This window comes from Rhinoderma darwinii, chromosome 1 (assembly GCF_050947455.1).
Source record: "Rhinoderma darwinii isolate aRhiDar2 chromosome 1, aRhiDar2.hap1, whole genome shotgun sequence".
NCBI classification, from domain to species: domain Eukaryota; kingdom Metazoa; phylum Chordata; class Amphibia; order Anura; family Rhinodermatidae; genus Rhinoderma; species Rhinoderma darwinii.
This window is the reverse complement of record NC_134687.1, coordinates 300,750,558-300,775,510: the sequence shown is the minus strand read 5'-3', so window position 1 is coordinate 300,775,510 and position 24,953 is coordinate 300,750,558. Positions and strand designations below refer to the sequence as shown.

Genomic DNA, 24,953 nt, shown 5'->3' with positions numbered 1-24,953 from the left:
ACAGTATCACACATGATTGGATTAGATATAGGACCCAGCAGACAGTATCACACATGATCGGATTAGATACAGGGCCCAGCTCGCTGACATTGCAGCTCCAGCGCTGGACCCAGGATAGGTGAGAATAATAATTTTGCTTCTTTATGTGTTACTGATTATTTTTGTGTGTTTGTGTTTTTTTTACAGGTTCGGTTGTTGGACTTCGGATTCGAGGACTTCAATGACGGCGTTTTTTTTATTCTCAATAAAATTGTTAATGAGGGTTGTTTTTTTATTTCAATGAAATATTTTTTCTATGTGCTTGTATCTTTTTAAAATTTATTATCACCGCCTTAGTAATGGCCGCTGGCTGATTGACAACCTCCATTACTAAGGCGGGCTTAATGTTAGCAGGTGCAGAGGCCACACTAACCCCCATTATTACCCCGGTACCCACCGCCACCAGGAGCACTGGGAAGAGCCGGGTACGAACCAGTACCCGACCATCTGTAGTGACGGGCAGGCAACGGGGTGGCCGCAGGCTGGTAGTATTAGGCTGGGAAAGGCCAAAAACAGTGGCCCTTCCCACCCTGGTAATGCTGCCTGCTGCTGCTGTGTTGCATCTGGCTGGTTATGAAAATTGGGGGGGAACCCACATCGTTCTTTCCAATTATTATTTTTTTTTTAAATGACGTGGGGTCCCCCCCATTTTTCATAACCAGCCAGATACAATAAAGCAGCAGCAGCCTAGCATCACCAGGGTGGGAAGGGCCACTGTTTTTGGCCTTTCCCCTCCTGATAATACCAGCCTGCGGCCACCCCAGTGGCCAACCATCACTACAGATGGTCAAGTACTGGATGGTACCCGGCTCTTCCCAGCACCCCTGGTGGCGGTGGGTACCGGGGTAATAAAGGGGGTTAGTGTTAGCCTCTGCATCCGCTAACACTAAGCCCCGCCTTAGCAATGGACGCTGTCAATCAGCCGGCGGCCATTACTAAGGCGGTAGTAATATAGTTTAAAAAAAACCACAAAGACATAGAAAAAATATTTTATTGAAATTAAAAAAAAAACCCACACAGCCCTCATTAACCATTTTATTGATAACAAAAAAAAAAGCCGTCATCGAAGTAGTCCTGGAATCCGACGTAGTCCAACGACCGAACCTGTAAGAAAACACACAAAAAATGATTAGTAACACGTGTTAGGCTTAGATACAGGGCCCATGTGTGATACTGTCTGTGGGACCCTGTATCTAAGCCTACCACAACGTAGGCTTAGATACAGGGTCCAGCAGACAGTAATCTTATACAGTATAAGAACCGAGTATAAGCTGGGCGTTGTGAAGAGAAGTGGATGATACTTCTCATCAGAACGCCCAGCTAGTAAAAGTAGTAAACACGCCCCGATGTACGCACATAATACACGCCCAGTTGGACTTTTACTTTTAAACACACCCAGTTGTACTTTTGCAAGCCTCATTTGCATAAATACAAAAATGGTCATAACTTGGCCAAAAAAGCTTGTTTTTTAAAAATAAAAACGTTACTGTAATCTACATTGCAGCGCCGATCTGCTGCAATAGCAGATAGGGGTGCAAAATCTGGTGACAGAGCCTCTTTAAACATTGATGGCCTTTCCTCAGGATAGGCCATGAATGGGTCCGACTTCCGGGACTTTCCTGGTTCCAGATCGCAGCGGAGGTCCTGACGTCACAGCGCTATGCGCCGTGCACAACATCGAGAGGACAGAACTTCCGCCGCAGCTGAAGAGGAAGGTAAGATTAGTTGCCCTGACTGGCGGGGTCCGACTCCCGGGACCCGCCAATCAGCTGTTTTGAAGGGGCCGCAGCACTCGTACGAGAGCTGCTTCCCCTTCATTTCACTACTCGCTCACACTGTGAATCTCTGACACCGATTCACAGTGTCACCGGAATGAAGGGGAGCAGCTCTCGTACGAGTGCTGCGGCCCCTTCAAAACAGCTGATTGGCGGGTCCCGGGAGTCGGACCCCGCCAGTCAGGGCAACTAATCTTACCTTCCTCTTCAGCCGCGGCGGAAGTTCTGTCCTCTCGATGTTGTGAGCGGTACATAGCGCTGTGACGTCAGGACCTCCGCTGCGATCCGGAACCAGGAAGGTAAGGTCAGTCTGTTACTATAGTAACAGGGGCCCGCGGCCCGAGTTACTATAGTAACTTTTTATTGATGTGGTGCGGGGGGCTGTGGGCCCCCCTGGCTTCGGGGCCCGGTCGCAATTGCGACCCCTATAGCTACGCCAGTGTAGATATGAGATAGATAGATAGATAGATAGATAGATAGATATGAGATAGATAGATAGATAGATAGATAGATAGATAGATAGATAGATATGAGATAGATAGATAGATAGATAGATAGATAGATAGATAGATAGATAGATAGATAGATAGATAGATAGATAGATATGAGATAGATATGAGATAGATAGATAGATAGATAGATAGATAGATAGATATGAGATAGATAGATAGATAGATAGATAGATAGATAGATAGATAGATAGATAGATAGATAGATAGATAGATAGATAGATAGATAGATATGAGATAGATAGATAGATATGAGATAGATATGAGATAGATAGATAGATAGATAGATAGATAGATAGATAGATATGAGATAGAGAGATAGATAGAGAGATAGATAGATAGATAGATAGATAGATAGATAGATAGATAGATAGATAGATAGATAGATAGATAGATAGATAGATAGATATGAGATAGATAGATAGATAGATAGATAGATAGATAGATAGATAGATAGATAGATAGATAGATAGATAATGAGATAGATAGATATGAGATAGATAGATAGATAGATAGATAGATAGATAGATAGATAGATAGATAGATAGATATGAGATAGATAGATAGATAGATAGATAGATAGATAGATAGATAGATAGATAGATAGATAGGAGATAGATAGATAGATAGATAGATAGATAGATAGTAGATAGATAGATAGATAGATAGATGATAGATACTTTGTCTGTTATGCTAAACTGTCAGCCCTGAGGTGTGACTGCTCAGCATGACAGACATACATACACACAGTGAAGGGGTTAAGAGCTGGATTACTAGTTGCTACTTACATCTGCTGTGGGGTCAGAGAGCAGCTGGTACTGCAGGGGAGCAGCAGACACGCACACCATCTTCTTGCTGTAGCCATTCCTTTCCCTCTGAACAGGTCACGAGGAAGAGGGAAACAGCAAGAAGTGAGCTGATTGGGTGGACAGTACAGTGGGCGGGGCTGGGTCTCGTAAGATGAGTGGATTCATCTATCATTCATTTTCCACCCTCTTGTTCCCCCTCCACGCAATGACTCTCTGACAGCTGAGCTGCCACCAATGCTTTAAGCTACATTACTGGGTCTCTTTTGTACCACAGCAGGGACCCAGCAATGTAGAGCAATCATTGCAGCGCTAGTGTGGTGAGGGGGGCCTGCGGGCCTCCCTAGCTACGGGGCCCGGTCGCAGTTGCGACCGCTGCGACCCCTATAGCTACGCCACTGTTGAAATCCACCGGGTGCTCCCTTCATTTTGGGCCCTGCCGTGTGTCCAGGCAGCGTATTAGGGCCACAATGGGGGTATTTCTGAACACAGGAGAAACAGGGTGATAGATTTTCTTCATTCTCATGTTTGCTTTACAAACCTTTAAAATGATACATTTGTGAAAAATTTGTAATTATATTTTTTTTACACCTGCTTTGCATGAATTCCTACAAAAAAACTATGGGATCAAAATACTTACAACACCCCTTAATAAGTACCTGAAGGGGTGTAGTTTTCAAAATGGGGTCACTTATTGGGGTTTCCATCATTCTGCCACCTATGAACCGCATGAAACTTGGCTTGGTGCAGGAAAACAAAATATACTTCAAAATGTATACAATTATTATTACATTTGTAAGTCTTCTAAATTGCTTTTTTTCAAAAGTGCAGCCAAAATGGAGTAAAGAGATGAAAATCTATATTTAATAAAAAAAATTGTACAGTATGTATGTATATATGTGAAATATTGCAGTTCAAACTAGGGAAAAATTGCAATTTTTACAAAATGTCTTCAAATTTAGAATTTTTTAATTAATTATGCAAATCATATCAGTTTACTTTTACCACTAAAATAAAGTACAACATGTGACGAAAAAACATTGTCAGAATTACTTGGATATACAAAACTATTGCAGAGTTATTCTCTGATAAATTCAGACATACCAGATTTTCAAAATCTGGCATGGTCATTAAGTGACAAACAGGACCGGTCATTAAGGGGTTAATGGGATTTAAAAAAAAAAAGTAACAAAAAATGTGTCATTATTTTGCATAAAATATATTTTATTGCCCCTAAATTACATAAAAACAAAAAACCTACACATATTATGTATCTAAACGTCCGTAATAACCTGAAGAATTAATCTAACAGGTTATTTAGCGTGGAACATGAACGGGATAATAAACAAGAAAAACTATGTCGATAATCGCTTTTTCTTATATTCACGCCATAAAAATAAAGTTTTTCTACCCCCAAACTGCGGGGAAAAATATTATTTCTCCCGGATAAAACAAGGCCTCATACAGACACTTCAATGAAAAAATAAAACATTTATAGCTGCTGAAATGCAGAGAGGCAGAAACAGAAAAATGTAGCTGGTCATTATGGCCTTTTCAGGCCCGGTCATTAAGGCCTCATGCACACGACTGTAGCCATGTGAACGGGCGTGATTTCCGGGTCGGCCGGCCACAGAGTGACAGCCGCGAGCTGCCCGCAAATCGCGGCATTATTTTCAATGAGCCCGGACCGCAGAAGACGGCTGTAATAAGGCTTGCCCGTTCTTTCTGCGGTCCAGGCTCCCGGGCCATGCACGGACCGTGAAAACCACGGTCGTCTGCATGGCCCCATAGGAATGAATGGGGCCGCAATTCTCCCGTGGATTTTCGGGGGAATTGCAGCCGCAAAAGCACGTTCGTGTGCATGAGGCCTAAGGTGTTAATCAATGATTGAACTATTTATTTACGACTTGTATGTACATTGTCCAGCCATTTTGAAAAATGCAAAAATTGTTCTCCTTGGGCCTTTAATGACGTTTTACAGAAGACATTTGCTTGATCGTGGCTAGTTAAGCTACCTGTGGATATTAGATAGAGGTTGGCATGCAGGTCATTCGTATGAAAGATCTTTCCTAAAACATTCAGACTAAGATTGCCAGTCCATGTTCATGTAGACCACTCAGGCACTGGAAAACAACAGTCAATGGCAAAAATTCTACTAACTTACAGCAATTCCCTAATATACATTCTTTGAACTGAATCACTTACCTTAGAATCAGGGGCGTAACTAGGAAAGACTGGGCCCATAGCAAACTTTTGACTGGGGCCCCCCCTCCCCTGGGTGTCACACAACCCCCCCCCCCCTTGTAGATAGTGCCTTTTTTACAGCCCCCTGTAGATAACGCCATACAGCCCCCTCTGTAGATAGCGCCATACAGCCCCCTCTGTAGATAGCGCCATACAGCCCCCTCTGTAGATAGTGCCATACAGCCCACTCTGTAGATAGCGCCATACTGTCCCCCCTGTAGATAACGCCATACAGCCCCCTCTGTAGCTAGCGCCATACAGCCCCCTCTGTAGATAACGCCATACAGCCCCCTCTGTAGATAGCGCCATACAGTCCCCCCTGTAGATAACGCCATACAGCCCCCTCTGTAGATATCTACAGAGGGGGCTGTATGGCGTTATCTACAGAGGGGGCTGTATGGCGTTATCTACAGAGGGGGCTGTATGGCGTTATCTACAGAGGGGGCTGTATGGTGTTATCTACAGAGGGGGCTGTATGGCGTTATCTACAGAGGGGGCTGTATGGCGTTCTCTACAGTGGGGGCTGTATGGCGCTATCTATAGAGGGGGCTGTATGGCTCTATCCACTGGGGGACTGTATGGCATTACCTACAGAGGGGTCTGTATGGCGTTATCTACAGGGGGTCTGTATGGCGTTCCCTACAGGGAGGGGGTCTGTAGGGAACGCCATACAGCCCCCCCCCTGTAGGGAACGCCATACAGCCCCCGAAAGTCCCCCAAGTTCTCCATGACTAACCTCTGACTTCCGGCGTCTGCGCAGCTCAATAAAAATGAAAGGAGCGCTGGTCACGCATGCGCACATTCATTCATTTCTATGGAGCTGCCGACACAGACCCCGGAAGTCCAGGTTTGTGATGGAGAACTTCAGGGGACTTTCAGTCCTCCGTTCTCCCTATCAATGCCAGCGATCACACATGTATCCCCTGTCCTGTGGATAGGGGATACATGTCTTTTGTTTAATGGCAGAGCGGGGAGATACCTCCCTGCTCTGCCGTAGTGTTCAGTGGCGTCCCGCTGTAGCAGCCATAGCGGCTGCTAGCGGAGCCTCCGGCCATGGTGGGGGCCCGTGCCGGCGGGCGACACGGGCCCCCTCATGCCGCGGGCCCCGTAGCAGCTGCTACGGCTGCTATAGCAGTAGTTACGCCACTGCTTAGAATAGATGAGAGCAGGCGACGGGAAATAAAATTCCCCTTGGTAATTCTTTCTGGCACCATTTATGGAATAGAGCCATTGTATACAGCACATGTACAGCAGAGAAGGTTGTTGCAATGTGCAGAATACAGTGTAGATTTTCTTCCACTTTCTCTGTTACAGAGGTATGCAGTATATCAACTTTTCTTTTCTCAGTTTAAACCAGTGTATAAATACACACAAATATGCACTGTAAATAGAAATGGCATCAACACGTACCCTATTTTTCGGACGCACCCATGTTTTAGACAACAGAAAATAGAAAAAAATAATAATTATTTGTTAAAAAATAATTTATTCTGTTTACCACATTCTGAGAGCCAAAAGTTTTTTTATATTTTCTTTATCGATTGAGCGATGTGAGGGCTTATTTTGTTGCGGGACGAAATTATTTTATTTTTTACATTGTGCTTAGGGAAAAATGGGAAAAGGTTTTTTTTTTACACTCCTAAAAATGTATCTAACATTTTTTTTTATTTTTTTACACATTTTATTAGTTCCCCTAGGGGACTTGAACCGCGGCCACTTGGTTACATGTGGAGTTACTGAAACAGCGTAACTATGCTGTTTCCCTAACTCCCATAGTAGTGAATGGCAGTTACGGTAGCAGCGTAGCATTCGAGCTACGCTGTTTCCGTAACTACTGTTCAGTTCTATGGGAGTTACGGAAACAGCGTAGCTCAGCGCTGTTTCAGTAACTCCACATGTAATCAAGTGGCCTGGGAGAGCACAGAAAGCTAGAACGGGGTTTAGGGGACCCTGTTCTAGAGATAGGTGTGGGTACAAGAGGTGGGACCTGCATCTATGTGACATTTATGACATATCCTGTGGATATGTCATAAATGTCCTTCATAGAAAAACCCCTATAAATGCTGCGGTCGCTATTGACCATGGCATTTGACTAGTTAAAGGGGTTTTCCATAAAACACATGTATCCCCTATCCACAGAATAAGGGCTACATGTGAGATCGTTGTGGGTCCCCCAGCAATAAGGAGAACAGGGGAGCGAAAGTCACCCAAAGCACTACATGACAAGCCTGGACTTCCGGGTTCTGTTCCGCAGCTCCATAGAAATCAATGGAGAGCCGCTCGCGCATGCGCAGAAGAATCCCATTGATCTCTATGAAGCTGCCGGACACAGAACGCAGAAGTCACAGCTTCTCATGCAGCGCTCCTGGTAACTTTTGTTCCCCGTTCTCCTTATCGTTCACACATGTGTTTTATGGCACAAGCGATTTAAAAAGCCAGGAACAGCGAAATTGCTTTTCCTGGCCGTTATAGCAGCGTGTCAGAAGCTGACACCTGCAGAGTATGGAGCGGGCTCAGCGCGTGAGCCCGCTCCATACATGATCCCCCCCTCCCCGCTCCATGATGTGCCGGCACGTCATGGGTCGGGAAGGGGTTAAGTAATGACGCGGTCATGGTGCCCGGCGATGCCAGGTCCCTTGACTGCCGACTATAAGACGCAGGGACTTTTTAGCAAGATTTATTCTTGCTAAAAACTGCCTCTTATAGTCCGAAAAATACGGTATGTTTATTAGGTAGCCGGATAGAATAGGAACATTCAATTGATACTTACTTACCATTATAGAGAACTGGGCACCAATCCCCAAGCACAGGGCCGGCGTCAGCGCCCAGCGAACCTGGGAAAATGCCGGGGCTCACTACCCTGGGGGGGGCCCACTTGGCCGCCGGGTGCTGACGCTGCCTTTATGTCTCCTCCAGGAGTGCAATCCCCCCAGGGCGTTGCCGACGCTCTGGCCAGGGATTCCTCTGCTGGAGAAGCCCCTGATGTCACAACCCACATATGGACAGTGACGTCAGGGGCTCCTCCAGGAGAGGAATCCCCAACCAGAGAGTCGGCAACACTCTGGGGGGATTCCACTCCTAGAGGGAACCCCAATGGCTCTACCTACGGGGAGGGGGGCTGTGTGGCACTATCAAGGAGGGGGGGCTGTGTGGCATTATCTACAAAGGGCACTAAATATATGGGGGCCTAACTTCTATATGGGGGCATAAACAGGGCCTTACTTCTGTATGGGGGCACAAACTGACGTTTTACTGCCACCGTGAGTTCCCCCGCAAAGGGGTCCACTAAGTCTGTGTCACCCAAGGGCCCACATAAACCTGGAGCCAGCCCTGCCCAAGCGGTCTAATGTTGGCAATCAAAGGTTCATGGAACGAGCCAAAGAATCTCTGGGTAGAGTGGAAGAGCAGCCAAGACTACTGTGTTGGAATGGGAGGAAAGGGTCACATGGTAAACCAACCGTATTGCAGATCTGTGTTGTATTATTCAAAATCTATTGGCCATACTGCACCTTTCTTATTTCATAAGGAGGCATACAACGGATTTATACAGAATCTGTGAGAAAAAGAATTGTGGCATATTCCAATGTATGTTGTCTTATGGAGATATTCTGGAGAAACATTGCTTCTAGGGGAGAACAAGGTGCCTACGATCTTACACTTGTGTATTATTAAACGATGAATTTCCTGGTGACTGTGCACTAGGACGATATGAGCGGTTTATATCATGGCTGTCCTTCTGATTGACTATTAAGAGTAGGGGATCCTGGTCTCAGAAGTTGACAGATATGTGTGTTAGTGTGGATTACAAGAATGGATATGACTTTATGACTGTGTCCTGATGGATAAGGAGAGAAATATGTGTGCTAATGGAGGGAAGGTGAGAAACGTATGTGTCTTGAAATATCTTCTCTCGGGTCTTTCAGAGTGAAGATATTGATGAGTGGGACGATGCTGCTCTTATTAAATCCTATGAAAAGGCTGTCCAGTCTTTCCAGGTACCTAACACCTAGCTGCATTTACCTAATTTTTTTTTTGTTTTTAATGGGAATACACATTATAAATTCCTAGATAACAGTTATATACTATAATGTGCTGTGGCTAAAACCATGAATACTCTGAGTATACCTCTCCTAAAATTAGATTTCCAGCTAACTCTTCCGTTGTGGAACTGGAATGAAGAATGGCAGTTTTCACCTGATCAATCCGCTAGATGTCACTCAGGGCCTTGGGCTGATTTCTAAGCTGAGGCTAAACCCAAAAGTTGAATTTATTCTATTGTAAGGTAGACAGTGTGTAGGAAGATAATGTGCATTTTCTTCTGCCCCTCGCATTTAGAGAAATTAGGTTTCTGCATTTCTGGTGAGCTTTCTTAGTTTGACTGGCTGTTGAGGGATAGCCCAGTTGTATTCCACTGACATTACGCAAGGTCTAGACCTAGATTTTTGTTTTGTAGTGAGGGATAAATCGCTGTCAATAGGAATGCATTATTTATCACGCTACAACAACAAAAAAATCGCAGTGATATCGATGTCATAAATCTCTATTTATAGGAATATATTAGGTTAGGGCTATTTACCTCACTACAAAATATCGCTGAGATAAAACGCTACCCTTAGGAATACATTGAGTAGCTTGAAAATCTCTTAAAAATTCTTCCAGACAACAGATTTGCTATCGTTTTCTTTATTTAATCACTACATGCTGGGATTTCAGAGCTACGCACTTGTCAATAGCGAGTTTAAGGCTCTGTCACCACATTATAAGTGCCCTATCTCCTACATAAGGAGATGGGCGCTATAATGTAGGTGACAGCAGTGCTTTTTATAAAAAAAAACCAATCCATTTCCCCACTTTATTAGCGATTTTAGATTTATGCTAATGAGTTGCTCAATGGACAACTGGGCGTGTTTTACTATTGACCAAGTGGTGTTGTACAGGGGAGTGTATGACGCTGACCAATCAGCGTCATACACTTCTCTCTATTAATTTAGTCAGCGCATAGGGATCCTGCTAGATCAGTATATGCTGTCTTATACTAACACATTAACAATACTGAAGTGTTTAGACAGTGAATAGACATTCCACGGGATGTCTATTCACAATCCCTGCACTTCGTTACTGTGTCTGTGGTAGTTACAGCAGAGCAAGCGTAATCTCGCTTGCTCTGACAGGTTACAACGAGATTACGCTTGCTCTGCTGTAACTACCACAGAAACAGTAACGAAGTGCAGGGATTGTGAATAGACATCCCGTGGAATGTCTATTCACTGTCTAAACACTTCAGTATTGTTAATGTGTTAGTATAAGACAGCACATAAGGATCTAGCAGGATCCCTATGCGCTGAGTAAATGAATGGAGAGTAGTGTATGACCCTGATTGGTCACTGATTGGTCAGCGTCATACACTCCTCTGTACAACGCCCACTTGGTCAATAGTAAAACACGCCCAGTTGTCCATTGGGCAACTCATTAGCATAAATCTAAAATCGCTAATAAAGTGGTAAAAATAGATCGTTTTTTTTAAATAAAAAGCACTGCTGTCACCTACATTATAGCGCCAATCTCCTTATGTAGGAGATAGGGCACTTATAATGTGGTGATTGAGCCTCTTTAAAGAGATTTTCAAGCTATTCAATACATTCCTATGGACAGTGATTTATTACAGCGATATGCAAGCGATTTTTTTTTGTAGTGAGATAAATATCTCCAGCCTAATTCATACCTATGGACAGCGATTTATCCCTCACAACAAAACAAGTCTAGATCTATCCTCAGCCGAAGAAGGTTGCTCTTCATGGCCGTTATGTAACCTTGTTAAATTAGTGAAAGGGATAAAGCTTTACAGGAATTGGCCAGTTGGTAGACAGAATCCTCACTAGCTCCCCAAAGCATATGTTCAATCTAGAAAGACACAATAATACTGACGTTTGTTGAATATCTTTTAAACAGCATTGACAAATATATTGTTTCAGACTTAAGATGCGAAGAATAATTTGCACAAGACCAGGAGCTTCGCTATAGGGGTTGCAGAGGTGGACCTAGTGCTTGAGGGAACCAAAAAAGGCCTTTTTGGCACATAAGGAGGCACCAGTATTCTAAGTAGCACATAAGGGTGGGGGTCCTGTTACAGAATTTGTATTGGGGCCCTTTAGCACAGCTCCATTTACCATGAAAAAACACTTAAGGGATTTCCCCATCTCCTTGTTTTAAAAGGAAATGCTACTTAATTTTTAAAGTGAAATAAAGCTAAAATTTGCCATATAAAAACAGATAATTTCTTACCTTCAGTCACTTGCCTTCCATTGGACATATCCACGCTGTTAAACGTTAACTGTGGGTGTACTTGCTGTCTGAGCCCATGTGACCACTAGGCAGCAGGGGTGAATTATGGCAGCACCACTTTTGAAAGGCGCTATCCATTGTGAAAGGCAGACCAACAGCTAACAATGGCAATAGATGAGCAATACTAAGAAAGCTATGTCGTTTCTAAGTATTGCCAAAGTGTATGGCTCCTAATCGCTTCTATGGGCTAGTATGAGGTGGTAAGATGCAGATTCTGATACTGGCTATCACTGCAAATATGATCATGGAGATGGCATTACCCCTTTAACTGTATCAATCACTATCTTACAGGATATGCTTAGGTGCAGTGATAAGAACCGGAGAGCAGAAGGAGCCACTGCACCTATTGACACCCAAAAAGATTGTCAACGAGAGATACCAAGAGAATCAGAGTGGGAGAGAGATGGTCACAGGGATCACCCAAAAGATGAAGCAGAGAAGTGGAGCAAGAAGAAAAAGGCACATCCTGCTCCACCTCTTACCCACCCTACCACTCAGCCTACTTCCCGCTCTCTTGCATCCAAAGTGAGTACCACAACTGAAAATCTGCATGTTTGTGTAACAAGCACCTTAATCTTGATACTCTTCATATTGGGTTTGTCTTCTCACATAATATAAATTACATTAATACAGTCTTATGCAAAAGTTTTGGAATCTCTTGTCAAATTGCATGTTTTATTGCTTTTCTACTGTTTAATTGCTGTGTAAAACCTCTCCTAATTTAAAGGAATTTGTTAAGCTTTCATTCCAGAAAATAATACATTCTGTGACCCTTCAAGACACTCATCTTGTTGTAATTCCACTCAACAAGCGTGGGCAGATTTTCTCTCTGGAAAACCCTTTTAAACTACTTGGAGAAAGAAAGATTAAAGTGTAGCTAAATGTTCGACAAACTTCTGACATGTAAGAAGTTTGTATTGGTGGGGGTCTGAGCACGGAGACCCCCACCAATCGCTAGAATGAAGCAGCTGAAGCACTCATGTGAGCGCTCAGCCGCTTCGTTTGGCTTTTTCCGGAAAGCCAATGTATCAGAGTACGGGCTCCTAGACTTTCTATTGAGTACGTACACCGATACATTTATTTCCGGAAAAAGTCGAACAGACACGAAGCAGCTGAGCGCTCACACGAGTGCTTCAGCTGCTTCGTTCTAGCGATTGGTGGGGGTCTCCGTGCTCGGACCCCCACCAATCCAAACTTCTGACATGTCACTATGACATGTCAGAAGTTTGCCGAACGTTTAGCTACACTTTAACATTTTAGAATGGCCAAGACAACCAAACAGTGGACCCCTGAAGTAGAAGCAATTTGCAAGGAACATTGGGTTCTGGAAGAAAGGGTTGGCTGGCTACAAGAAACGTTTAGAGACTGTAATTTCTGCCAAATGGGATATTACTAAGTACCTTCTGATAGGAAACTCAAACTTTTGCCATATGCAAAATTTTATGATTCATTTTTTCCACTAGCAAATTAGAGGTAATGGTGCTTTACATTTTGCCGAAATGCATCATATTTAAGCAGAGGTTGTGTAACTTCTTATGACTAAGAAAATCAGTAGAACATGAAAACATGTCATTTGACAAGGGACGCTCCAATTTTATCGTAAGACTGTATGGCATTTGATTCTGTTTCTTACTTTTATTCCTGTCTTGACTTTTAGTGGAAGGTGGGTGACCCTTGTAGCGCTGTTTGGTCAGAAGATGGATGTGTCTATCCTGCTACAGTAAAATCCATTGATAGAGAAACAGCAACATGTGTGGTGCAGTATGATGGCTATGGAAATACAGAGAGACATCAGCTGGATGAAATAGTGTCTGTGGGGAGTAGTGGGGATAGCACCCCACCTGTTAAACAGGTGATTAAAAAATCTTTTGTGTTAGACTTATCACCTCCCTATGATCCCTCTCCAAAAAGAACTATTCCTCACCTCCTGTAGTGCCTGACTGATCACACGTTCTGTCTCTTCATTTCCCTTTTCTGCCAACATTTTACCCTAACACTTTGATGAACCCTACTAAACCCATGGCAACCCAGGGGCATTTACCAGAATACAGATATTTCCAAACTGATGACAGGTTCAGTATCACTGTTACTGATGCAATACTGATGCAAAATATACTGGCTTTTTATGACATTTTATTCAAAGTATTCGCATTAATATCAATCCACGCCCATTGCCACATTTATCACAATACCCATGTTTCCCACCATGATGATCCATTCTATTGCCACCACTGTAGTTGTATGGTATCTTACTCCTGAAGCCCATTTTATCTATCCTTCCAAAAGTTTGCCTCTACCCTGTATATTGACAGCACAGAGACCGGAGATGCTGGTTTTTAAGCTTGAGCCCCAATGATCAGGGTGCAGTTTTTTTTCTTGTGTCGTACATTAGATCGTTTCAGTTGTAGGTATTTTTTATTGGACCTTAAGCAAACCTTAAAATGAAATTCTAGAATACAGTTACTGTAAGATAACAACCCAAAAATTGTGCATCACTGTTGTAGGCCACTACATTATAATACCCGACTTGTCATCTGTATTTAGTATATGCGGTGACTCTTTCTACACTTGACATTTTTATCCCTAACTTTTCCTTTCGCCAATTTTTTCTATACTATCACAAAATGGATTCCTGTTTTTTGTACCAGGCTGTTGACCCATCGTTGCCTATGTTCAACAGTGACAAAACGTTGGCATTTTCTTTTCCTGACACTTTTCAAACCACATCGTTGAACATGTCTCCTAATATCTTCCAAACCATGTTACCAATCTTTGAAAAATCTTCCAATTCGGGTCAATCAAAAACATGACCAACATACTTCGTTCACCAAACTGGTGGATGGGTAGTATTGTTTATTTACTTTATTTTGCTCCTAGTATCTTTATTAGATTTATAATTTTACAATACAACCTACAAGTGCACGATCTCTCATTTTTCTCTCTCATTTAGTGGAAGGTTGGTGACCGTTGTTCAGTACAGTGGTCTGAGGACGGACAGCTATACTCAGCCGTTATTCGCTCTTTGGATGAGGTGTTGGGCACCTGTGTGGTGGTGTATGAGGGATATAAGAATGAGGAGGAGCAGAACTTGGCTGATCTGATGCCTCCATCCAGTGTCCACGCACGCACTCGCAGCAAGAAGCAGGCGAGTCCTGCACCTCTAGGACTGGACAGCTCAGGGGTACACAGCCTGATATGTGTGGGGCTGAATCTGGTTTGGTGCGTGGGCCCTTTAGAGTTTTCTGTGGTATTGAGAATCAAGACATTTCCTACCCTTCTGCAATTATTAGGGGTGGTTAGGCTGACCTTTGTAAGACTGAAGTACATAAAGTGAAAGCTTCATAAATAGAATAGGAAGATACAGAATAAATAATTGAAATTGAATGGCCACCCTTGAACACACTTTTTTTTAATTTATTTTTTTATTTAAATAAGTCCAGAATTCTCTTATGATTCATTTCTTAATATGTCTTTATAGTGGTTGGAGCACTGTTTTTCTGATACACAGCTCCAACTCCCCTCCATAGATTCCATTTAAAACATAGTGGGGCAGATTAACTAATACTGTCTAAGTTTTAGACAGTGTGAACTTAGACAAGTTGCGGCAAATTTATGAAAGTGGTTCAAGCTGTATGATAAATTTGGTGCATCTAAACATGTTAGACACTTATAGCACCTCTTGGTTGGCTTCGCTTATGCCATTTTTGTGCACAGCGTCGCATTTTAAGACTCACCCCCTTTCTCGCTAAGCCATTCTCCTTTGTCGAGCCCGACTGAATTTGAGCTAGTATTCTGGCGCATTTTGAATAGTAAATCTGCCCCAATGTTTTGGCAACTGCAGCCACCACTGGAGTGAGCGTAGGAGCTAACTGCATACTCTTATACATTGAACTTAATAATAAATCACTATGCAGAAAGTTCCTACGCCCCTTTTACTACCGTCTGCAGGTAGGCAAAACATTCTATTTTAAATATATGTGTCTATGTAAGGTGTTTGGAGCTCTGAATCAAAAAAATTGATTTCTGACTGCTATAAAGGTATATTCCGAAATTGCTCAGAATTCGGGACCTAAAAATACAATGGAGTTTAATGGTTCATATCCTCTTTAAGTATAAAAAGGTCACAGTTGACACATTTAAATAGACTCCCTATCAATCCATTCACAGACGCCAAAAGAATCCAAACCCTCAGCTATTATATGCCTGGTGGACTATAGTGTATTGACTGCATGACCTTAAATTGCGGTATTGCTGTGGCTATGAATCTGCCTGCTTGATGCTCGGGTGATGAAAGGGTTATGGGGAGACTATATTTTCCACCGGTAGAACAGGCACAAGGGAAGACTGAGCACAGTACTCCAGAAGCTGGCTGGCTTTCACATTTAACAGCTTTGATTGGCAGGATGAGGAAGACACAGATTGGATGTATACACGGAGGAGTTCTACCTCTTCACCTGACCTATCCCGCAATAGGAGGAAACAAGGGAAGAAGTCTGACTGGATGTACACTTTTCCACCACCACCACCGCCTCCACCTCCCCCTCCACCACCTCCACCTTCATTACCTCCTCCTCCACCACCTAAGGTGAGTCTTTGTACAGTACACCTGGTTATTCCATTAATTGGGACACAAGGTAAACATTTATTCTTGTATATTTGTGAGATAGGATGTTGTGTCTTTTACTTTTTGGTTGACTTCTTGTGTATAAGGTGAAAATGAAACATTTAATTTTCAGGCGTTAAACCGGACAGCATCACATGGGATCATTAGTCATACTACTTATCGACAGGAACAGAAACCGGTTCAAAACGCATTTCCCCTTACTATCTTCCTTCATTATATTCCTGTCCAACACCCTAAAGAGAAAATCCTGCCACTTAGGCTTCGTTCACATCTGCGCTAGGGCTCCGTTCCGACGTACCGTCAGAGCTTTCTGTTGGAACGGAGCCCTGACAGAGACAAACGGAAACCATAGGTTTCCGTTTCTATCACTATTGATTTGAATGGTGACGGATCCGGTGCCAATTGTTTACGTTTGTCTCCGTTGTGGAAGTTTCCGTCGTTTTGACGCCATGAATAGCGCAGTCGACTACAGTACTGATTCCGGCAAATTGACGGAGCCCTTGCACAATGCAGACAAACGGAAAGCATTGGCACCGGATATGTTACCATTGAATTCTATGAAACCTATGGTTTCCGTTTGTGTCTGTCAGGGCTCCGTTCCGACGGAAAGCTCCAACGGAAAGCTCCGTCGGAACGGAGCCCTAGCGTAGCTGTGAACGAAGCCTTACCGAGCAGTGCCCTTATCGCAAACCTTTGTGTGAAGGATGTTCAACTTTTATACTAAAAGGATAACATGGCAAGATGTACACACATTGTAAAAAAAGCTGAAAAGTTGCAGGCAGATCGCTAAAGTCGAATGCCAAGGCTGAGAGTCATCTCGGTTTAAAGTTAATTGTAGAAAACTGGCTTAGAATTAGTTGGATTTGCAGCATTTCCGAGGCATTTCTGCATCAAAATATGCACGTTTTATGTACGTATTTTGCTGCGGATTTCACCCCTTCTACAATGAAAAGGCTGAAATTTGCAGTGAACATCCATCCACAATAGAATGTACATGCTGTGGTTTTGTAAATCTGCAATATTCTCTTATTTCTGTCCGAAAAATCTTCAGCAGCATGTAGATTTCTTTAAATATCATCCACATGGCTGGGACTCTTAATTCAGTGCGGATTTTCCTGCACGGAAACTTTGGTCGGCAATTCCACAGCATTTCCGTCCCGTGTGCAGATTCTGCAGTGATTACGCAAGATAAATTGACATGCCACAGAGAATCTGCACCGCAGCTCAATTTCTGCATAACATGGATCTCATGGCAGATGAAATATGTTCTATTTTGAAATCATTTTTTTTATAAACACATATATATATATATACACACACACATATACACATAATATATATTTATTTAGTTTTGTTACTGTCCACAAAAATAATCTTGATTATATATCAGTTTTCACACTGGCCACTAGAGCAGCCACGGTAGGTTGATTTTGTGAAGCTCATTTTGCTGAGTAGACTGGGACAGGGCTTTTTTTCATTTGGGGCAGGACAGCAATTCTGGCCTTGTTTTTTGGGTTTAGTTTTTAGGGTGTTCATTGTGCGGTTTAAATGACATGTTAACGTTATTCTATGGGTCAGTATGACTATAATATTAATAAAATTTGCATATTTTTTATGTTTTCCTACTTTGGCACAAATAAAAAAAATAATTATGTTTTTGTGTCACCACATGAGAGAACTTTTTTTATTTTTATTTTGACTGAGCTGTTTGAGGGCTTGTTTTTGCGGAATGAGTTGACGTTTTTATTGGTACCATTTTAGGGTACATATAACTATTTTTTATTGCTTTTTATTCCTTTTTTTTTTTTTAGAATGGAACATTTCTTTCTTTTACGTCGTTCATAGTGCGGGTTTAATACGCTAGTTTTGTAGTTTGGGTACTTTCTTTTTACATAATAGAGCATTCTTAACAAGGAAAAAAGATTTTTTATATATATTTTTAATTATATTTAAACTTCTTTTTTTTTATTAGTCCCACAAGAGTAGACTCTTTGATCGCTCATATAATACAGTGCAGTACTTCTGTATTGCAGTTCATTATGCCTGTCAGCATATACAGGCAGGGGGTGCAATGATGGTAACAGAGGGACCCCCTACCTCTGTTTAACTGTTTAGATGCAAGATAAAATTAAGTACTTGGAATCTAAATGGTGTTATTGTTATGGATTAACTTTCTTTGGGCCAAAAAAACACTTACAATATAGTCCAAAGCACTCAAAAATAGCAAAACTACATTTACCTCAAAATATAGCATGTTTTCTATTCTCAAATTTAAGATAATTGCTTAGAGTACTGGGTTTGATAGTCTGTGTCTCCATATCATACAATCCTTAACAGTTCCAGCATTAAATGTAGCCTCAAAAGTACTTACTGCATCTCTTTCTTCCTTTGAACCTCTTTTCAAACCTCTTTCTTTTTACGCTTTTTAGTAGCCAGGCAAGCCTGTTATTTTAGAGCTCCTTAGTTCACTATTATTTATGGTTGAGTGTCCTCAAGGTTCCATATGGAATTGTACTGTATCTAACCATCTTTTAGGTATTTTAATAAAAAAAAGGACATGTAAAAATATTTGCTATTAGTTGAGAGTGACAACGTTTTAATGATGGGTATCAACGTAAAAGGTAAAGTGCAGCAACAGCCTTAATTCCAAAATTAACACCACTAGTAAACACGAAAACCCATCAAAACAAAATACCTAGATAAATTAAGACAAGAGCAAAACTCTACGACTACCACCACCATCAAACAATGAAAGTAACAGTCCCTAGTACCACCTTATTCTACAATTCTGGGAGAGGATACTGAGGTAATGGCCTTCTCAAGGCTGGCACCATTCCATTCCCAATCCTCATTATATGATTTATAACATGGGGGCTCAGTGGTCAGCACTCTTGCCTTGCAGCACTAGATTCAAATCCAACCTAGAACAACAAATACATGGAGTTTATATGTTCTCCTTCGTCTTTGCTTGGGTTACCTCTGGGTACTCCGGTTTCCTGCGACACACCCAAAAATATACTGATTGGCATCCCATGAAATTGGCCCTAGTGTTTGTGTATTTGAAATAGACAATTACAGACAAGGGACTGACGTGAGTTATGACTATCTCTGTACAGCGCTGCGGAATATATTGGTGCCAAGTGAGCAAAAGGAAGTAGAATTGTGTAAGTGGTTATTTGAAAACCAATAATAAAGGTTGGTAGGGATAGGTTTTTAACCTGTGCCGATTTCCTGTCCACTGTTAGCATACTTCATGTATTTGATCATGTCAGCAAATCTTAATATTTACCTGTTTTATGTTATTACAGGGCTGCTTTTGGCCACCACCACCACCTCCTGTCAGAGCTCATCTTCCTGCCTGGCACAATTGGCCCCCTGTATGTACTTGTCACCTCATACCCTGTAATTTTTCCAAGTGTTTTTTAATACCCATTTGAAATGTCACTTGTTTTTATTTTATTTTTCCTAGTCAGCACCCCTTCCCCCACCTCCACCGCCACCTCCTTTCTTCAGCACAGAATGGGAAGATTATGATGAAGAGGAACAGGAGGATGAAGATGTATTAGCTTGTATGCTCATGGCTTGGTACATGACTGGATATCACACTGGCTTTTACAAGGTAATATCCTCAGCTTTCAAATAAGTAATATCTGAAATTGTAGTGTAGTTATTACCTACGTTCTATTTCATTTTAACTTTACTAATACTGTACATTGGAATCGTGCACGGTCTGTGTCACATATTCATATGTGCTGCCAAGCTTTCTCACATTGTATGTTTAGATATTAGTAACTTACTGTTCCTTAATTATTTTCATAAATTAAAATCATCATTTATACATATTACATAAAGGAAAACTCCACTATTGAACATCAATATACACCTAAAATCTACATGAAATGGTAAGTAACTTTGTAGATTCTATTAACACTTTAGAGTTTTATGATGTTTTCTTCCCCATTCATGTCTAACGTTATACTCTAAACCTGTTCAATCAACTGCTGTCTGTTTCCAGTGGCAACCTGGAGAATTTTAAAATGTGTGGTTCGAGATGTACAGCTTTAACCCCTTAAGGACGCAGCCCAGTTTGGGCCTTAAGGCTCAGAGCCCATTTTTCAAATCTGACATATTTCACTTTATGTGGTAATAACGCCGGAATGCTTAAACCTATCCAAGCGATTCTGAGAGTGTTTTCTTGTGACAAATTGGGCTTTATGTTAGTGGTAAAATTTGGAAGATATATTCAGTGTTTATTGGTGAAAAATTGCTAAATTTAGAGAAAATTTATAAAAAATATAATTTTTCAGAATCTAAATGCATCTGCTTGTAAAACAGATGGTTATACCACCCAAAATAGTTACTAGTTCACATTTCCCATATGTCTACTTTAGATTGGCATCGTTTTTTCAACGTTCTTTTATTTTTCTTGGATGTTACAAGGCTTAGAACATAAACAGCAATTTCTCATATTTTTAAGAAAATAACAAAAGCCTTTCTTTTAAGGTACCGGTTCGGTTCCGAAGTGGCTTTGCGGGGCCTATGTATTAGAAACCCCCATAAAACACCCCATTTTAAAAACTAGACCCCTTAAAGTATTCAAAACAGAATTTAGAAAGTTTATTTAACCCTTCAGGCATTTCACAGAAATTAAAGCAAAGTAGAGGTGAAATTTGCAAATTTAATTTTTCTTGCTGAATTTCAATTGTATTCAATTTTTTTCTGTAACACAGAAGGTTTTACCAGAGTAAACTACACCCCTCAAAGAATTCATTTATGGGTAATGTGACCATTTAGACCCTATAATTTCTTCACAGAATTTATTTGAATTGGGCTGGGAATTCAAACAAAATTAATTTTTTCCAATAATATGTAGTTTTGGCTGAAAATGTCTTATTTTCACAAGAAATAAAATACCCCATTTTGTTGCACAATTTGTCCTGAGTGCGGCAATACCCCATTTGTGGTGATAAACTTCCGTTTGGGCCCATGGGAGAGCTCAGAATGAAAGGACCACCATTTGGCCTACTGGGGATTTTCTGGTGCGAATTCTAAATACTAAATAATAAATATGTATTATCCAGATTCTTCAGTTTTTAGAAATATCCCACATGTGGCTCTAGTGTGCTCGTGGACTGAAACACAAGCCACAGAAGCAAAGAAGCACCTAGTGCATTTTGAGGCCTCTTTTTTTATTAGAATATATTTTAGGCAGCATGCCAGGTTTGAAGAGGTGTTGAGGTGCCAAAACACTAGGAATCCCCCAAAAGTGACCCCATTTCGGAAACTACACCCCTCAAGGAATTAATTTATGGTTGTTGTTACCATTTTGACCCCACAGTTTTTACACAGCACGTATTTGAATTGGGCTGTGAAATTTAAAAAATGTAAGTTTTTCCAATAAGATGTCATTTTTCATCAAAATGTCTTATTTTCACAGAGAACAAAATACCCCATTTTGTTGCCCAATTTCTCCTGAGTGCAGCAATACCCCATTTGTGGCGATAAACTGCCGTTTGGGCCCATGGGAGGCCTCAGAAGGGAAGGAGCGCTGTGTGTTCTTTGGAGTGCAGATTTTGCTGGATTGGTTTTCGGGTGCCATGTCGCATTTGCAGAGCCCCAGAGGTATCAAAGCAATGGAAACCCACCAGAAATGACCCAATTTTGGAAACTACACCCCTCAAAGAATTCATTTATGGGTAATGTGACCAATTAGACTCCATAGTTTCTTCACAGAACTTATTTAAATTGGGCTGGGAATTAAAAAAAAATATATTTTTTTCAATAATATGTCGTTTTGGCTGAAAATTTCTTATTTTCACAAGAGATAAAATACTCCATTTTGTTTCCCAATTTGTCCTGAGTGCAGCAATACCCCATTTGTGGTGATAAACTGCCATTTGGGCCCATGGGAGAGCTCAGAATGAAAGGACCACCATTTGGCCTACTGGGGATTTTCTGGTGCGAATTCGTGTATGCAGAAGCCCCTGAGGTACCAGTACAGTTGAAACCCCCAAGAAGTGACCCCGTTTTAAAAACTACATACTTAAGGCATTCATCTAGAGGTGTAGTGAGCATTTTGACCGGAGACATACACCCCATAAACTGTTATGTTGGTTCTCCTGGGTATGGCAATGGCCTCAATGTGACTGTTATCAGCTGCCTGGGCACGCAGCAGGGCTCAGAAGGGAAAGACGAGGGGGGATAAGCTGTGCGGAGTGCATCAGGGTAAGTAAAACTGGGGTAGATTAAAAAATCAAGGGATGTATGATACATTTTAAAACACTCTTTCATACAGAGCCTTCGTTTTTCAGGACACGTGTCACATTCATATATTGTGTCCTCCCTTATCTTCCTCTTACAGCAGACTTTGTACCTCTTGACTTTTTCCTTTCTTGCCAGTTTGGGGAACTTCTCCTGGAAAGTGTTGCCCTGGTACGATGCGTGTGGCCTCGCTTCCAGAAGTACTGGGTGCCCCCCCTTCTTGGTCCCTAAAAATTAGTTTCTTGATTACCACCTCTTGAAATTCCAGGAAAGTTCCCCTCTGGCCTGCACATCGACGTAGCACGTTCGCATTGTACAATGCCATCTGTATGATGTGCACGGCCAGCTTCTTATACCACACCGCATGGCGCTGTAGAGCTTCAGGACTTGATCTGACAAGTCCACCCCTCCCATGTACCTATTGTAGTCCAGGATGCAGTCTGGTTTGGGGTTCTCTGTACTGGTACCTCGTACAGGTACATGGGTACTGGTGTGGCCATGTATTGTTGTCAATACACGGACATCTCTCTTGTCCTTGTACTTGACACACAATATGTTGCTGCTAAAATGTGCCCTGCTCTCACCCCTTCTTGTTTGCCCGAGCAGAGTCTTAGGGAGGCCTCTCAGATTTCTTCTAGCAGTGCTGCATGCTGCAGTACTTCTGGAAGCGAGGCACTTGAAGAGTGGGACGCTGGTATAAAAATTATCCAGGTAGAGGTGGTAGCCCTGGTCCAGCAGTGGGTGCACCAAATCCCACACAATTTTTGCATTAACTCCCAGTAAGGGGGGCATTCTGGGGGCTGAATACTTCCCTTCATATATCCTAAATTTGTACGTATACCCTGATGCACTCTCGCACAGCTTATACATCTTCACACCATACCTTGCCCTCTTACCCGGCAGGTACTGGCGGAATTGAAGCCTCCCTTTAAAATGTACCAAGGACTCATCAATAGAAATACAATTCTCGGGGGTGTATGCTTGGGAAAACCGGGCACTGAAACGGTCTAATAGGGGTCTCCGTTTATACAAATGGTCAAAACTGTGGTCATCTCGAGGTGGGCGCTGCTCAATAGGAGAAGCGGTTCCAGTTCAGTTCTGAAGTTGCTTTGAGGGGCCTATATATTAGAAACCCCTATGAAACACCCCATTTTAGAAACTAGACCCCTCAAAGTATTCACAACAGCATATTAGAAAGTTTATGAACCATTTAGGTGTTTCACAGGAATTTAGAGCAAAGTAGAGGTGAAATTTACATATTTATTTATTTTTGTCAGAAAATCCTTTTTATACCATTTTTTTCTATAACACAAAAGGTTTTACCCGAGAAACGCAACTTAATATTTATTGCCCAGATTCTGCAGTTTAGAGAAATATCCCACATGTGGCCCTAGTGCGGTAATGGACTGAAGCACCGGCCTCGGAAGCAAAGGAGCACCTAGTGGATTTTGAGGCCTCTTTTTTATTAGGCACCATGTCCGGTTTGAAGAGGTCTTGTGGTGCCAAAACAGTGGAAACCCCCCAAAAGTGACCCCATTTTGGAAACTAGACCCCTTGAGGAATTCATTGTAGTTTTCATGGGGTGCATGCAGCTTTTTGATCAGTTTTTATTCTATTTTTAGGTGGCGTGGTGACTAAAAAAACAGCAATTCTGCTATTGTTTTTTTTATTCTATTTTTTTTTTACAGCGTTCACCTTGCGCTATAAATGACATATTCACTTTATTCTGTGGGGTGATACAATTACGGCGATACCAGATGTTTATAGTTTTTTTTATGTCTTATGGCATTTGCACAATAAAAATACTTGTTGTAAAAAAATCATTTACTTTTTGTGTTACCATATTCTAAGAGCCAGAACTTTTTTATTTTTCCATCAAGAAAGCCGTGCGAGGACTTGTTTTTTGCGTAACGAACTGTAGTTTCAATCATTACCATTTTTAGGTACATGCGACTTTTTGATCTCTTTTTATTCCATTTTTTGCGAGGTGAAGTGACCAAACAATTGTGATTGTGGTACGGTTTATTATTATTTTCTTTTACGGCGTTCACCACGCGGGATAAATAACGAAATAATTTTGTAGTTCAGGCCGTTACGGACGCGGCGATACCAATTATGTATAGTTTATTTGTTTGTTTATATATTTTTATTAATAATAAAGGACTGATAAGGGAAAAAGGGGGATTTTTACTTTTAATACTTTTAAAACTTTTATTTTCTTATTTTTACACATATTTTTTTTACTTTTTTTAAGTTTATTACTTTGTCCCACTAGGGGACTTGAGGGCAGGAGGCCCTGATTGCTATTCTAATACACTGCACTACATGCGTAGTGCAGTGTATTAGAGCTGTC

The 24,953-nt window shown here is 41.7% G+C and overlaps 1 protein-coding gene across 5 annotated transcripts in view; it reads left to right on the top strand.

Annotated features, from left to right (window-relative positions):
• Positions 1-24,953, top strand: part of LOC142648198 (uncharacterized) — a 72,079-nt gene that overhangs the window by 10,865 nt on the left and 36,261 nt on the right. For 2 of the 5 annotated variants that reach the window (XM_075825428.1, XM_075825430.1), the window contains exons 2-8: positions 9,297-9,368; positions 12,007-12,240; positions 13,373-13,567; positions 14,666-14,860; positions 16,118-16,300; positions 19,648-19,716; positions 19,809-19,958. In XM_075825428.1, the coding sequence (XP_075681543.1) occupies positions 9,297-9,368; positions 12,007-12,240; positions 13,373-13,567; positions 14,666-14,860; positions 16,118-16,300; positions 19,648-19,716; positions 19,809-19,958 (1,098 nt within the window). The remainder of the gene's footprint in view (positions 1-9,296; positions 9,369-12,006; positions 12,241-13,372; positions 13,568-14,665; positions 14,861-16,117; positions 16,301-19,647; positions 19,717-19,808; positions 19,959-24,953) is intronic. The other 3 variants (XM_075825429.1, XM_075825431.1, XM_075825432.1) reach the window with 2 other exon arrangements.